This window comes from Rhinatrema bivittatum, chromosome 4 (assembly GCF_901001135.1).
Source record: "Rhinatrema bivittatum chromosome 4, aRhiBiv1.1, whole genome shotgun sequence".
NCBI classification, from domain to species: Eukaryota; Metazoa; Chordata; class Amphibia; order Gymnophiona; family Rhinatrematidae; genus Rhinatrema; species Rhinatrema bivittatum.
In genome coordinates, this window is record NC_042618.1 from 6,743,965 (window position 1) to 6,761,263 (window position 17,299).

General features: G+C 47.0%; 1 protein-coding gene across 1 annotated transcript in view; it reads right to left on the reverse strand.

Annotated features, from left to right (window-relative positions):
* STON2 (stonin 2) overlaps nucleotides 1–17,299 on the reverse strand; it is a 116,405-nt gene that overhangs the window by 24,695 nt on the left and 74,411 nt on the right. Inside the window, exons 4-5 of the mRNA XM_029597707.1 lie at nucleotides 3,397–5,229; nucleotides 1,159–1,173 (exon numbers count right to left, since the gene is read on the reverse strand). Of these exons, the coding sequence (XP_029453567.1) occupies nucleotides 1,159–1,173; nucleotides 3,397–5,229 (1,848 nt within the window). The remainder of the gene's footprint in view (nucleotides 1–1,158; nucleotides 1,174–3,396; nucleotides 5,230–17,299) is intronic.

A 17,299-nucleotide genomic window follows, 5' to 3' on the forward strand; every position in this document is an offset into this window, starting at 1 on the left:
TTCTTTTCATATTTTTTTTAATTTCTCAACAGCAAAAGAAAAAGGGCAGGACAGTGAACGGGGAGTTGCCTGGACTGATTGCCTTGGCTGAACATCTTTCCATTCCCAACGTGCATGCTTTAAACCGGAATAAAAAGGGTTGCTCCCGAACATTGTGCAGAGATTGGATTTTCAAACCCACATGTGTTGCTTGGTCCCGTGGAAACAGCCGGTGTAAGCTATGCAGGTAGTTTTCCTTGCAAAGTGATGGGCGAGCTCTGCCAGCACTCTGTGGCTACATGGGATGTTTAAAATCGTCCGTGTTGGGGCTATTTTCAAACTGTCCTTCTTTTTACCCCCCCCAGTTTGAAAGCGAAGGTCTGTGCGTGTTTTGGCTCTGGCACTTGCCGCGGATAACAAGAACCCAGGAACACACTTGCAGCTGCTGTCTGTGCGGGCACTTTTTCCCCCCTCGGTAAATATTACATAGAGGCTCTTCCCTCGACTGAAACACCCCCAGGAACGTCTCCTCTAAATGCGGCTAGACCTGCACAGACTTTTAGCTGAATTTAGGGAGGGCACGTCTGGAGACAGCAAGCATGCATAAACGGCTTTGAGCATTATCCTGGTAAGGCACACGTCCACACATCAGGCAGGATTAGCTACAGCGCCACCACCCACGCAAGCCAATACCTTTCCCTGCGGGGCTAACAAGCAGCGTTAGGAACGGTCATATACATGAAAGAAACATGGACCCCAACCCTCTCCTGGTCATCGTCCCCCCCTTACAACTGTCATGTGCTGTGCGTCCTCCTGCACCGAGCAGCCCAGAGTTAGTGGGGTAGGAAGAACCAGCTGCAGGCCATGCAAGCACACGCTGGCCACTTCAAAGATGCATGCTGCATGGTAAAGCACCAACATTAGCAAAAAACATTGCCCCGTGGGTTCTGATGGTCCTTTGAAATCCCTGGAATGAAGATGGATTTCCTTTAAGGTCGAGCGCCTCCTGCTTAGCCATGCCCATAATTATTAAGGTTTGCAAATCGGGGGGGTGTAGTGCAGCAGTGCCGATCCTCACTGGAAGCCCATGCAGGCATCCTAGCGAAACTTATAAAATGTGAATAGCACACAAACAGATTAATTACAGGCTCTAACAAAACAAAAAAAAAAAGATCATACCTTTCATTCCAAAAACTGCGAAAAAATAAGACATAAAATATATTAGGACAAAGAAAGGAGTCCTAGAAAGAAGAGCAATAGAGGAAGTAGTACTGCCCAGAAGTGAGGAAGCGCTTTAAAAGTCCAATTAAAAAGTTTAAATTAACAATACAACCGAATGACCAGCCGAAGTCAGGAAGCCCATTGTAGGAACAAACTAGGATATCATCAGTCCAACAGCATTAAAAAAAAAAAAAAAAAGCGGTTTTCCTGTCACCACCATTTTGCGGTTTGTTCGTTTTTTGGTTTTCTTTTAATGCTCAGAAACTTGTGTTCACATTTCTGCAGGGTGTTGCTCAATCAAGCAAATCACCTTTGAATCATCTGCCTTTGCCAAGACATGCTCAAGGTGAGAGAGCTGAAGAGAATGCACGATGCCTGCTATCATTTGTTTTCCTATAATAAATTTAGATGGCTGCAGTGAGGAACAATATGCTAACAGGTGTATGAGTGTTCGACAAAGAATGACTTTTCTGGTTATTATATCATTTGTTTCACACTAAAATAGCGACACATTCAGGAAAGTGCAGTAAAGGAATATTAGCAGAATTGAAGAAGGCCTGGGATAAGCCTGGAGGATCAGCTGAGAACTATGGCACTGCACCAGGAATGAATGTGGGCAGACTGGATGGGCCTTTCGGTCTTAATCTGCAGTCGGATTTTCTGAATCTGTGAATAAAGGGAAACATTCTACACAGTGGGCATTGTGGGGAAATTTCATATCCCTTTAAAGGTAGCCTGGTGTTAGGATCCTGTAGATGGCAGTAGTCACTTCTGAACTGCAAATCATCTTTAACTGAGGTGGGTGATATATGTTACTTTATCTATCTGAGGTAGCATACAATGAGAAATAATCATTGAATATCATAAGAATCCTAGGGCAGAGTTCTAGCAGCCAGACTGCTCATTAATACAACTTTGAAGGCTGAGACAACTTTCATTGGAACAACATAAGATTTATTAGTCAAAATTGTTCAGCTGAAGATGACACGCATGTGGTCTTGACAACTCATGTATAACCTCATCTTTGGCTAATCACATGGTCTGATAACAGGTGTCAAAAGCTGTAATGCCAATGGAATTATAGAGCACTATCCTTTCACAAAGCCATCAATACTAGAGATGTGAATCGTGTGATCGATCGCCTTAACGATTGATTTCGGCTGGGGGGGGAGGGAATCGGATCGTCGCGGTTTTGTTTTTGTAAATATTGTGTAAATCGTAAATCGGGGGAGGGCGGGAAAACCGGCACACTAAAACATCCCTAAAACCCACCCCGACCCTTTAAAATAAATCCCCCACCCTCCCGAACCCCCCCCAAATGCCTTAAATTACCTGGGGTCCAGAGCGGGGGTCCCGGTGTGATCTTTTACTCTCGGGCCTGCGGTGCGTTGTAGAAATGGCGCCGGCGCTACCTTTGCCCTGTCATATGACAGGGCAAAGGTAGCGCCGGCGCCATTTTGTTTTTTGTCCCCTGACGTCAGGAGCGTAGGAGATCGCTCCCGAACCCCCGCTGGACCCCCAGGGACTTTTGGCCAGCTTGGGGGGCCTCCTGACCCCCACAAGACTTGCCAAAAGTCCAGCGGGGGTCCGGGAGCGACCTCCTGCACTCGAATCGTGTTGCCGTACGGCTGGCGCCATTTTGCGCAAAATGGCGCCGGCCGTACGGCAACACGACTCGACTGCAGGAGGTCGTTCCCGGACCCCCGCTGGACTTTTGGCAAGTCTTGTGGGGGTCAGGAGGCCCCCCCCAAGCTGGCCAAAAGTCCCTGGGGGTCCGGGAGCGATCTCCTACGCTCCTGACGTCAGGGGACAAAAAACAAAATGGCGCCAGCGCTACCTTTGACCTGTCATATGACAGGGCAAAGGTAGCGCCGGAGCCATTTCTACAACGCACCGCAGGCCCGAGAGTAAAAGATCACACCGGGACCCCCGCTCTGGACCCCAGGTAATTTAAAGGGTCGGGGTGGGTTTTAGGGTTGTTTTAGTGTGCCGGTTTTTCCGCCCTCCCCCTTCCCCCGATTTACGATTTTTGACGATAAATCGGGGGAATTCCTATTGTATCGCGCTTCTAACGATTTTTGACGATTTAAAATATATCGGACGATATTTTAAGTCGTCAAAAAACGATTCACATCCCTAATCAATACCTCATGCCACATCATAACCAATTGGATGACTAAGAAATAAAGTTCTTACCTGAATTTTTATCAGGCAACCGACTTATCCTCCATACAATGGCATTGTAAGCATGTTCGTATTTGGCAGTCCCCAAAGTTACTCTCATTGCTGGTTCAGAGCCAGACAGGCTGGTAGAGCCAAAACTGGCACCTCTGTTCACCTTCGCTTTCAAAGATTTCTCTCCTAGGACACTGTCCCTTCGAAAGTTTTTAACCCATTCATTTGGTATTGGGTACCGAATCATCACATTCTCACAGGGCACCTGAGTGAGGGGGTCACGGTTACTGGAGAAGCCAGCTGACATCACCACCCAACTCTGTAGCTCGACCTCGGCGCCTTTGACACATGCTGCTGTCCTCAGGGTGAAGGGCAAAGTTTTCTCTGTAAACACTGTCCTGAACCGCATGAGCTCAAACCTACAGGCATCCAGAGGGTTGAACATGATCATCCTGGAGCTATGGAACAGCTCTTCATCTACAGATGAATGGAAGCGGCAGTCATACAACTTAATCCACTTGGTGGTGGTGGTGGGCATGATGTCATGTCTCGACACAATTTCGTTCCCTTTGATGAGCACATCATTCAGACCCAGGCGGCAATCGGCAAGCCCGGAAAGAAAGCTCAGGACATAGACATGTGTCACCACTGAGTGCTGCAGAATTTTATTGTCTCCTCTGGCCAGGATGCCATGGAACTCGTCTCTCAAGTCAACTGTGATCTCCTCCTTGGTGTAATTTAAGCCTACTGTGCTTAGATCCACTGTGGCTGGTAGGTTCATTAGGGCATTTTGAACGGCAGCAATGAAGCTAACAAAGTCCTCATAATTGATGGTACCCAGCTTGATCACCTGTTCCCTCTCTGTTGTGTGGGTGACAGCCAATTTTGGTTGGTACTTCTTTTTCTCTGTGTAGATGATGTGGTCTATCCTAACAGTATGTATCCTTCCATTCTCATCATAGTTCTGGAGTTTAGGTTCCGAAATCTCATGGTTACTCTCCAGTTTGAATTCCCTAAAAGGCTTTTCTAGTCCCTTTTCATAAAAAAGTTGCACAAATCCAGCTTCGGTCAGCTTCACATAGATGGGCCCCCAGTGCCTAGATGACATGATGTTCTTCTTCTCAGGTATTCTTAGCATCATTGACCAACCATCTTTAGGCTGAGGTTGAACAAAAGTCAAAGGAGGGCCAAGAAGCTCATCAGATTTCACCGGATCATCATCAGGTAATGTAGGACTTTCTAGATGATCTGGATCCTCAATTTTAAGCTGTTTCAGCTGCTGAAGGACATCAGCCTGGGACAATCTCTTTCTATATTCCTCAAAGCTGACTGCGTCAAGTTCTTGAGAGATGAGCGTGATAGAGTCTCTTTGGTCTATGCTTGGAGCACTAGAGAGTGAAGTGGTCCGGGAACGCTTCTCCCGCTCCTCAAAATATGAACTGAAAGGGTTGATGGGAGATGGTTGAACATCCTTCAAGGATTCATCCAGAAAGGGATTGACAGCCTTCAAGGGTGTTCCAGAAAATGAAAGAGGCTTACGTAGTGACAAAACACCAATCTTCTGAGATTTATTCAAGTCCACCAGTGTACTCTTGGGACGCTCCCGCTTTCTGAATGACCCAGACAAATTGCAGCTTGTATCTGGTGTCACTGCAGCTTGCAGTATGTCTGCTTTCCCTGTTGGTTCCTTCTGAGATGGGGAGGAAGGAACTTCATCATCTTCAAATGTGACCCAGCTCGGAAAACGTGCTGTTGTAGCAGAAAAGGCATGTCCATTCACAGAGACATCCTGGCTTTGCCTGTTGATTGCCTCCATATCTATCTCGTCATCTTCCTGAAAGGAGGAGGAGTTGTCTGAAAATAAACAAAGAAAAAAACAGATTGTGAATTGGAGGCTTGCACAGGAATAGAAATTAGATAATTAGAGAGGTCAAACAACTTCTTTACAGATGAGGAAGAAGGCTGGAACACGATCCTGTATAATATTGCATGCCAGCAAGTTAATTCAGGGACAAGTCTCTTTTTCTGTTTATTATCCCATTCTGATCTTTTTCCACCAGGCTCTTTCAAGGGCGCAGATTGTACTCTCTCCCTACTATGTTCTGCTTTCTCCCAATTCTCATCCTGTCTATCTGCAGTGACTGAGGGCGGTGCATAGCTCCTTTCAAAGCTACATCCCGAGTTGTCACGTGGATAAGCATTAAGTGTCACCAGACATGTGGGAAATGGCTCAGTCATGATTAGCCCATGAAGGGAATGAGACCCAACTCGGATGCACAGAGTACAGGAACATTGACCTGAACCTAGGGTGAGGCATTCTGCAGGAAACTGGTAAATACAATGTGATAGTGTGGACTCTCCATCACGTTTCCTCTACTTTAGATCATAGACATTCCCCAATGCCATGACATTCGCCAGACAATTTATTCTTTCATTCATTCAACTTATTACTCGCCTGTCCAAATTGCTCAAGGCAGAGAGAAGAACAATAAAATCATAATGTAAAGCAATATAACAGACTTTGCAAGGAAATGATAAGTTCTTTACATATAATAATAAAGGTTCTGACCAAGAAGGTTCAGTTCCCTGCTGGAGACGGAGCTCCAGAGGCACTCTCTGGTACCCAGTGACTCGTGGCCTCCACATATTGGCAAAGTGTGGTCAGATTATCTGAGAACAAGGATTTGGATGTAGACACCACTTTTTCTATACACTGGATTCTAGCATGTTTTATAATTAATAGATCAGGAACATATAGGTAGTAGTGCAGGTTTAATATAGGCAAGTGTAGGGTAATACACTTGGGACACAAAAATAAGCAGATGCAGTAGACTTTGCTAACAATAACTAGAAAAAAGTCCTGGGTATATATTACTTGCCAATAAATTGGGAATGGATGCTCAGAGTCAAGCTGGGGCAGAAGTTAAAGCTGGGCACATGTTGAAATGCATTAAATGGTGGAAGGAGTGGAAACAAGGAACAAAGATGTCATTCTGCCACTGAATGCAACTTCTAGCAGATCCTATGTGGAATGTGTGTCCAGTGTTGGGCATCCACCCTCAAAACAGATGTATTTCACTGGAATGTGGATCTCTGCTCTTCAAATGAGCGAGGTGTGTACTCCAAGAAAGCAGGTCACGAAGTGTCAAACCTGCAGCCTGCCACTGTTTACCCAGCTGCTTTCAAATTAGGCTACTTATATCTTTGTGCCTGTAATCAGTAATTATTTAAGATGACAACACTCCATGTGCGTGGTTTGGAAGAGGGTACAACAGTCCAACTGGTCACTTTGCTGGAGAAATTTGAGTTCAGAAGAGATTTCTGGGAAGAAATTGCTCTATAGACCCCTGGCAATGACATTAATGCCAATGCATAGTGAGGTGCCCATGATCACAGTCACTGGGAAGACCTGGTAAAGCCGTAGCTGCTGATACTCACTCAATGCATGCCAGATTCCCTCTAATCCAAGGATCGCAATTCCCTGCAGGGGCCAGACAGTGCCCTGTGCCTAGCTGCTGCTCATCGGCCTCCGAGAAGTACTGCTCTGAAGACAACGATAGAATAATTCCTCTCCAGAGTCTCAGCTACAGGTACCACGGTTTGAAAAGAGACTTGGAAGAGACAACGCGGAGCCCTGGGAAGTACAGCATCTTGTTTGTGGGGAATCTGCTCTCCGATGACAGAGGAGTAGGAAGCAGATGCATCTATTTTCAAACCTGACTTACTGACCCCCCCTTTCTGTTGACAAACTGCTCCCTCCCTCCCCCAGCTCCCAAAATAGCATCGGTGCACTCCTTCCTGCTTCCCTATCCAAGCTATTCCTCTGGCTTCTTTCCACTCAGTAGCCCATGCAAACTGCAAAGTCTGCAGCAACTCTCTACCAGCAAACTCTAACAATCAGGATTGCTACAGCACCTTTTATCTTCATTGGATCTCAAGGAGTGCTGCAATCCTAATCACAAAGGTACACAGAGAGAAAACACCTGGGCAATCCTTTACCTGGATTGTATTTATTTATTTAGCAGGCTCAACTACAGGTATTTCCCTGTCCCCAGAGAGCTCACAGTCTAAAGGCCTGACTTACTAAGGCTTTTCCCCCACACTCTGTGTCTATGGGGTAAAAGATTAGCAAAGAAGACCCTGAGGTGGTACCTGAGACAACAGAAGGTGAAGTCACAAGAAGCATCAGGAGGAGATGAAGCCTGGCTTCCCTGGTTTTAAGCCTGCTGCTCTAACCACTAGGCCGCAACTCCTTGTCCCAGGAAAGGAATGGAAAATTCGGTTCTTTGGAAGCCTCAGCCCTTTCAGCATTTAATTAACAGAGAAGAACCTGTCGGTGGGGAACAGGGAGATGTACATTAAGGGATATGCGCTTCTTTGTCAATTTTGTTATTTTTTATTGTCATCTGCTCTGGGCATTGTTTTATATGGGTTTTTTCACGTTGTACATTGCCTCAAGTGACCTTTTGAAGGCCAGGGAGGCAGTTAATAAATAAGCAAAATAAAATAAAAATAGGTCAATATTCAAAAGATTTACCCACCTAAATGTAGCAACATAGCAACACATAGATTGATATTCAAAGGCTTTGCTCAGCTACCTTTTGGAGTAAGCTGGACAAAAGTCAGGATTTGAATACTTCCTTCTGCTGAGTGGATGCATTTTGTGCTCACAGCTCATTGTGTGCACCAAATTTATGCAGATAGAAGGAGGCGGTACTGGAGGGTGCTCCAGGGGCGGGGCTAAACTTTAGCCGCTGTACGCAGACATTGAACGCAGTCCGACTGAAGATATGCACGTAAGCGTGGTCGGAAAAATACAGTGAAAGGCCACTTGTTTTGCCTGCTGCAGGTTGGAAAGCAGAGATCCACAGGGATCTGTGCTAGGGCTCCTGCTTTTCATTCTGTTTAATAATGATGGAAGGAACAGTGCTTATTGCAGGTAAACATCAAGGGTCCGACTCACTGAGCTTCTCTCTCATAGGCACAGAATAGGAGAAAAGCCTTGGTAAATCACATCCAAATTATTAGACGTAGCCGGTAATTCAACAGGCCCTGAAAGGTTATGTTACGTTACCGCTCGCGGGAGGGCCTCTCAAGCGACCCCACTCATCTGGCAGTTGCCAGCAGCAAACCCTGCTGCCACCTTTTGTTCCTGGGGCGCCATTACCCATTGCCGCCTGTGCTTTGCTGCCACTTCCCATAGCAGGAGATTTGCTGCTGCCTCCAGCTCCAGCAGGGCTGTGGAAAGCCACCGCCGCTCCTACTCCTGTCTCTCTAGGCATGTGCACATGCTCACTCCTGCTGTAGTTAAAGGGCCTATGGCGGGAAAGCCCGAGATGCCCTCAGTAGACATCATCCTTCAGCTGCCCTATAAAAGGGTTCCTCAGACTGCTCCTCATGGTCTTAACAAGGGTTTCCTGTAGTCTCTAGTTTCTTCAAGGCTGCCTGTTTCCTGTGGTCTTCGTCTTGTTTAGTGTCCTGGTCTTCAGCCTGTTCCAGTGCCTTGGTCTTTGTCTTGCTCCAGCGCCTGGTGTCTTCAGCCTGGTCCAGCATTCTGGTGTCTTCAGCTTGTGTCCGTGTCTTACCAACGTCCTGTGTCTTCAGTCCACCTCAGCGCTCCAGTGTCTTCAGCCTTCAGGCCAGTGTCCTGTTCCAAGCATTCAGAGTCCTGCTCCTGAGGTCCTAGTCCTGCTCCATAGTCTTCTGAGTTCCGGAGTTCTGGTTCCAAGTTCCTGTGCCTTCTCTTCTGGAGATTTGATCTTGCCTTGGTCTGGTTGATCCTTGTTCTCGGTGTTCATCTGGTTCTTTGTCTCGCCTGGACTTCTTGTCTTCAGTCTTCACCTAGTTCCTCGTCTTTCTTGGACTCCAAGGGGCGGATTTTAAAAGGAGCGCGAATAGCCTACTTTTGTTTGCGCTCCAGGCGCAAACAAAAGTACGCTGGATTTTAGTAGATACGCGCGGAGCCGCGCGTATCTGCTAAAAACCTGGATCGGCGCGCGCAAGGCTATGGATTTTGTATAGCCGGCGCGCAGCCTACCCCCGTTCCCTCCAAGGCCGCTCCGAAATCGGAGCGGCCTCGGAGGGAACTTTCCTTTGCCCTCCCCTCACCTTCCCCTCCCTTCCCCTACCTAACCCACCCGCCCGGCCCTGTCTAAACCCCCCCCCTACCTTTGTCGGGGGATTTACGCCTCCCGGAGGGAGGCGTAAATCCCCGCGCGCCAGCGGGCCTCTTGCGCGCCGGGCCGCGACCTGGGGGCGGGTACGGAGGGCGCGGCCACGCCCCCGGACCCGCCCCCAAAACGCTGCCGACACGCCCCCGAAACGCCGCGACGACCGGGCCCGCCCCCCGACACGCCCCCGACACGCCCCCCTCGGAGAACCCCGGGACTTACGCGAGTCCCGGGGCTCTGCGCGCGCCGGTAGGCCTATGTAAAATAGGCTTCCTGGCGAGCAGGGCTCTGAAAATCCGCCCCCATGTCTTCAGTCTTCAGTTTCAGCCTAGCTCATGCCTGGATGTGCTCACCCGCCAGCGGCATAGACCACAGCTCACACAAACCTATAGTCCGAAAGGGCTTTCAGAGTGGCCGGAGGGCTACTCCCTGGACACCACCCTTTGGGCTGTGTTCCTGACCATCCTTTGGGTACAGTTCCTAACAGGCTGCCGAGGGTAAGTTAGGGCAAGGTCTGATGACCAGTGAATGTGATTCGGGATAGACAAGTGGAGGTCATGTGCTCTGGGAACAAAAATAATCATTACTATTAGTACTTATTAATTACGAAGGAGCATCTTAAGTACTCATAAGTAGTAGTGCCATAGCGAGAGTGGCAGCAGGAAGGGCCATCTCACCCATCCTTTGGAAGCAATAAAAGCTTTACCACTGCATTCCACCTCCGACAGCTCGGCTCAGTTTGCTGCCCTTGCAATGATGTGCCCAGGACTACCATACTGATCAAACCTCTCCAGCCAGCAAGTCAGAAAGAGACTTAAACAGCCAGGAAGGCAATTAACCAAAGATGATAGTTTGGGGTCAAGACGGATCACAGTGGGGCTACAAAGGGGAGGCAGAGGGAGACGAACTTACCTCCTTATTTAGTTTTATATTTAAAATGTTTCTAAACCTCCTCCCCTGCCATACACAGGCTGCCCAGAGCAGTATGCAAAATATGACCCAAATTACTAAATTAACAAAATATACAAAGTTAAAATAGATAAAACCCATCTATCTAGATAAGAACATAAGAACATGCCATACTGGGTCAGACCAAAGGTCCATCAAGCCCAGCATCCTGTTTCCAACAGTGGCCAATCCAGGCCATAAGAACCTGGCAAGTACCCAAAAACTAAGTCTATTCCATGTTACCATTGCTAATGGCAGTGGCTATTCTCTAAGTGAACTTAATAGCAGGTAATGGACTTCTCCTCCAAGAACTTATCCAATTCTTTTTTAAACACAGCTATACTAACTGCACTAACCACATCTTCTGGCAACAAATTCCAGAGTTTAATTGTGCGTTGAGTAAAAAAGAACTTTCTCCGATTAGTTTTAAATGTGCCCCATGCTAACTTCATGGAGTGCCCCCTAGTCTTTCTACTATCCGAAAGAGATAAATGAAGCTTGACCGACGTGCCGCAAATGCGCAGTAGAGAGCAGCTCTATTGCGCATGCACGGGCGGGAGAGCACGTCGGTCACAGTGGAGCATAAAGATGGCGCTGGGAGGCAGCGTCGAGGAGGAGCAGCAGTGGTGGCGGCGAGCTGCGGGCGGGCCAGCAACGAACCCTGTGATGAGGCACACACAAGGGAGAGACTCCCAGAGACCTCAGACCGAAAACAAAATTCTAATGTGGGAGGAGCAGCAGCGGCGGCAGCGAGTGTCGGGCAGGCCAGCAACTAGCCCGGTGGTGAGGTGCGCGCAAGGGAGGGACCCCAGAGACCTCCTGTGGCCCTGTAGAAGAGAAAAAGAGGGAGTGGAGGAGGGCTGAGGGAAGCGATTGTGGAAGAGGTGAGAGGGGAAGAAAAGGGAAGGTGAGAGGGGATGGAAGGAAAAGGGATACGGAGTAAATGGGAAGGGTAAGAAGTTGTGCAGAAGAGAAAAAGAGGGAGTGGAGGAGGGCTGAGGGAGAGGGAAGGGGTTGTGGATGGGGTGAGAGGGGAAGCAAAGGGAAGATGAGAGGGGATGGAAGGAAAAGGGAGGGGTGAGTAAGTGGAAAGGGTAAGAAGTTGTGCAGAAGAGAAAAAGAGGGAGTGGAGAGGGCTGAAGGGAAGATGAGAGGAGATGGAAGGAAAAGGGAAGAGGACGCGTGGACAAGGAGTATCAGGGGGGAGGGAGTTGGGATGGCTGGAACGTCGAGAGCTCTGACCGATGTGCCATGCCGCAGGGGAAGGAGAGAGTCATATAGCGTAGTAACTGAGAGGGGATAAGCATGAGGGATGGGGAGTGACTGAGGAGGGAAGGGGAGGGAGTGGGAGTGAGAATGAGGAGGGGGAAGGTGAGAGTGAGGGAAGGGGATTTCAGTGAGAGGGGAGGGAGGCAGTGGGAGAAAAGGGTGAGTAAGACTGAGGGAAGAGAGTTTGAGTGGGGGCAGAGGAGGGAAGGGAGGTGAGTGACCGAGGGATAGGAGGATGAGTGACAGAGGTGAATGGGCGAGGGGAAGGAGGAGTGAGGGAGAGGAAGTGTAGAAGAGTGCCGTTTCTGAAAATGAACCGAAAAAAAAAATGGTTAATGTAGCCTGTTGTTACGGGCTTAAAGACTTGTAACAATCGGAAAATTCTTTACCTACCATCTCAAAAAGTTATTACCTTCAACAATCACAAGAAGGGGAAAAATTGGAAAGTAAAGAAAATTTAAATTTGACAGATTTCATTGAAAGATCTTTTGAGTCAAAAATTAATACCAGAGCTACATTATTAGTTCAATTTCTATCTCCTGTTGAGAGAGATGTGATATTAAGATCACATTTTAAACACCAAAATGAAGATTTTTATGGTTATCCCATAAGAATTTTCCCTGATGTCGTACGTACAACCCAGATCCGAAGGAAAAGGTTTATAGAGATGCGAAATGAAGTGTTAGAGAGAGGTGCTCAATTTACTTTAAAGTATCCTTGCAGGTGCCATATTAAGCATAGAGAGGCCAGATATGTCTTCAACGAACCAAATCAGCTTAGAGTATATTTGGATACTCATTCCTGATCGCCTATGTATATGTTAAAAGGTGGGGGGGGGGGGGGGGGGGGGGGAGTTTGTAATGTGGATTGGCAACACTTGATTATTGTGATTTTTCTTGTGATTCGCTCCTAAATTTCTGTCTTAGCGGTAAATTGTTCTCTAGTTTTACTTATAGATTTCCTGACTATAGGATAATGATACTATAGATAATTTCGAATTGAACATTCTCTTTGTGAAAAAATGATATATGGTTAATATTATCCTATGTATTTTTGAGTTTATAAATTGAAATGTAGTTAAAAATAAAATAAAAACAAAAACCAAACAAAACTGACAAAATCACACACTAACAATAAACACACAAAACCAGCATTCAGGGATATATTGGATACCTAGATCAGACAGCTAGGTATCCAACAAACTCCAAGGCACCCATACGTACCTTCAGGGAAACAACCAAGCTTTTATCAGTTAACAGAATTAAAGATAGTTTTCTTTCTGCCTAATTTCTACAGGTAATTCATACCATAATATGGCAGCTGCTACTGAGAAAATCCTGCCCCATATAGAAACATAGAAATGACGGCAGAAGAAGACCAAATGGCCCATCCAGTCTGCCCAGCAAGCTTCACACATTTTTTCTCTCATACTTATCTGTTTCTCTTAGCTCTTGGTTCTATTTCCCTTCCACCCCCCACCTTTAATGTAGAGAGCAGTGATGGAGCTGCATCCAAGTGAAATATCAAGCTTGATTAGTTAGGGGTAGTAGCCGCCGCAATAAGCAAGCTACACCCATGCTTATTTGTTTTACCCAGACTATGTTATACAGCCCTTATCGGTTGTTTTTCTTCTCCCCTGCCGTTGAAGCAGGGAGCTATGCTGGATATGCGTGAAGTATCAGTCTTCTCCCATGCTGTTGAAGCAGAGAGCCATGATGGATGTGCATCAAAAGTGAAGTATCAGGCACATTTGGTTTGGGGTAGTAACCGCCGTAACAAGCCAGCTACTCCCCGCTTTGTGAGTGCGAACCCTCTTTTCTTCTCCCCTGCCGTTGAAGCAGAGAACTATGCTGTATATGCATTGAAAGTGAAGTATCAGGCTTATTTGATTTGGGGTAGTAACCGCCGTAACAAGCCAGCTACTCCCCTCTTTGTGAGTGTGAATCCTTTTTACCACATTTCCTCTTGCTGTTGAAGCTTAGAGCGATGTTGGAGTCACAGTAAGCATGTGTATGTTTATTTAATAAGGGTATTGTCTCCAGGCAGTAGCCATCATTCTGGCGAGTCACCCACTCTTCATATCTTAGACTTCCTAACTGCCTTAGCTGTGGGAACACACAACAAAGCTCCCTGACTCATTTCCTGGATTGCCACTACTGGAAAGAGAATACTGGGCTTAGTGGACTCTTGATCTGACCCAGTATAGCAGTTCTTATGTTCTTAGGACTAGAATGTAATTGGCGACTTAGAGTTTACCAACTCAATTTATTCCTCAGTATAGGAACCCACTACTTTATAGGACTCAAAGCATTACACATGAGACCACCAGAAGGCAATGTAGTGCACGAAGCAAAGATAGAGATGAGTATCCCTCAGACAATCAAAAATGGCTCTTGCAATTGCATTTTGGATCAGCCAAAGCCTGTGCACTATCCTCTGAGGGAGGCCAATATAAGTGCAGTTGCTTACCTGTAACAGGTGTTCTCCTAGGACAGCAGGATGTTAGTCCTCACAGATGGGTGACATTATCAGATGGAGCCCGGTACGGAAATTTTTTGTCAAAGTTTCTAAATCTTTGATTGGCACACTGAACATGCCAGCATGCCACTATCCGTCTGTCCATGCGGAGTCCCCCTTCAGTCTCGTAACATAGAATTCACGAGTGAAAAAATAAAACAAAAAAATGCAGGAGAACCCAACTCTGCGGGCTGGCGGGCAGGTTTTCTGAGGACTAACATCCTGCTGTCCTAGGAGAACAGCTGGTACAGGTAAGCAACTGCGCTTTCTCCTAGGACAAGCAGGATGGTAGTCCTCATAGATGGCTGAATACCAAACTACAGACTTCTCCCGGCAACAACCATAACCAATGGGCACTGAACCGGGTGCCAACGGGCACAACAATAACTGTGATGCTGTTGGTTGGATAGGGAGATAGCCTGATTTCAACCAATGGACCTTAGGTAGGGAGAGTTGGGTTTAAGCTTGGAAGAGGTTGCGAAGGATGGAGTGGCCAAAGCTACTGGTCTTGCCAACCATCCTTGTCCAAGCAGTAGTGGACTGCAAACGTATGCAGAGAACTCCACGTTGCAGCCCTGCAGATTTCGGCAACGGGAACCACTCGTAAGTGGGCAATCGATGCCACCATAGCCCTCACAGAGTGAGCCTTGACTCGGCCTCCCAGCTGAAGGCCCGATTGCGTGTAGCAGAATGAGATGGAGTCTGCTAGTTAATTGGACAGAGTCTGTTTGTGTTTTCTGACCACAACTCCCAATCTATTCTTATCAAAACAGATGAAGAGCTGAGTAGACTGCCTGTGGCCCGTTGTGCGTGCTAAATAGAAAACTAGCGCCCTCTTGTACTCTAACGTGTGTAGAGCCCGTTTCCCCTGGTGTGAATGGGGTCTCAGTAAAAAGGATGGGTAAAACAATGGACTGATTGATTTGAAAGGCAGTCACTACCTTAGGTAGGAACTTGGGATGCATACACAGGACCACACAACCATGAAAAATTGCATGTAGGGCGGGTACATAACCAAGGCATGAAGTTCATTAACCCTACGAGCTGAAGTGACTGCCACCAGGAACAGGACTTTCCAGGTGAGGAACTTCAGATCGCAGGAGCCACACTAACAAAATGTTGAGATCCCAGGACACAACAGGAGGCCGGAGGGGTGCTTCAATTGAAGCAAGCCCCACATAAAGCAACTCACTATGGGCTGAACAGAGATGGGCATGCCAGCGACCCCTCGATGGTAAGCACCGACTACGCTCAGATGGACCCTGATTGAGATGGTTTTAAGCCCGGCCTCGGAGATGTATCACAATTAATCCAAGAACCTTGGAATGGGGCAAGAGAATGGATCCAAGCCATGCCCCTCACACCAGACGGAAAACCTCCTCCACTTTAATAGGTAAAAATTCCTGGTGGAAGGCTTCCTGGAAGCTACCAGCACCTGAGAAACGTCATCAGATAGGTTCATGGGCCGAAGGGCTAGGCACGCAATATCCAAGCCGTTAAGGCTAACGCCTGGAGGTTTGAATGGCGCAGTGCGCCCCAATCCTGCGTTATGAGATCGGGCACAATCCTAGACCGTATCTCAAAAAATTTAGAGATAGGGTGGAGGTGGTCCAGAGAAGTTTAATCAAAATGATGTGGGGTCTGTATCGGAAGAGTTATGAGGAGAGGCTGAAGGATCTAAATATGTATACTCTGGAAGAGAGGAAGTGCAGGGAAGATATGATACAGACCTTCAGGTACCTGAAAGATTTTAATGATGCATGAACTTCGAACCTTTTCCATCAGAAAGGAAACAATAGAACTAGGAGTCACAAAATGAAATTCTAGGTGCAATGATTCAGAACCAACGTCATGAAATATTTCTTCACAGAGAAGATGGTGGATGCTTGGAATGCCCTTCCGGAGGAGGAGGAGGAGGAGGTGAAGAAGAAAACAGTCAATGAATGTAAAGGGGCATGGGATAAACACTGTGGATCTCTAAAGGCTAGAGCAGTGATGGTGAACCTTTTAGGCTCGGCATATCAAAAAAGTCTAACTTGACTCTGCTGGTGTGTCACCTCCCACCCTGAACAAAACACACAATTCTTTACATATTCATTCATTAAAAAAAAAAAAAAAAAAAAAAATAGCCCCATCATGTCTGGTGCTATATTTATATAAATAAAAATGTAAATGTTCGTTTGTTCAAAATCTTAAATCTCCAAAACATCTTCACCGATTGCTTTGAAATTTTGACACAACGTTGCATTCGAATACGCGCATGTTTTTATATGCCTATATTATATAGATGGCACACCTGTGACAGGTAAAAACATGCTTTTTGGGAAAAACAGCACCATCTGTTGGACGTAAAAGCAACACACGCTATCTACAATATAAATGGGCTCTGACCAACGGACCGCAAATGTGCAGTAGAGAGCAGCTCTACCGCGCATGTGCGGACCATAGAGCTCTGCACTACGTGCTGGGTGTCACAGAGGGGAGGAGAAAAGGGCAGGCGAGTCGCCGCGCCGAGAAATGGCTCAGCCCGTTCCTCCGCCGCTGGGGAAGGGGGGAGGGAGTAGGGACTGCAGGACAGTTACACACAGGAGGAGGAAAGGGTAAGAGAGTCGCCGAGCCAGTCCGTCCACCGCCGGGGAAGGGAGTTGGGACGGCCGGAGCAGAGCTAATGCGCATTGTGAAATTAAACCAGACTGAGCCACGGCAACGCATGGCCGGGTACAGCTAGTATTATATATAATTTTTTTAAAAAATCAAATAATTGGCCTAAATAAATTATACAGGGGTCCTGTATAATGAAATGCGTGTCATAGGTTCGCCATCACTGGGCTAGAGGATAGAAATGAAGAAAGTGGTGCATGGGGGTAACCTGCATAGAGTGGCAGTTACTACCCTTAACATGGGGATTACTATCCTCAATCAATAGCATTGATGCTTTTGATGCAACTGCAACATCGCTCCCCACTTCAATGGTGAGAGACTGTGGCAAAAGGGAAACTGGATTCAGACAACAACCAACA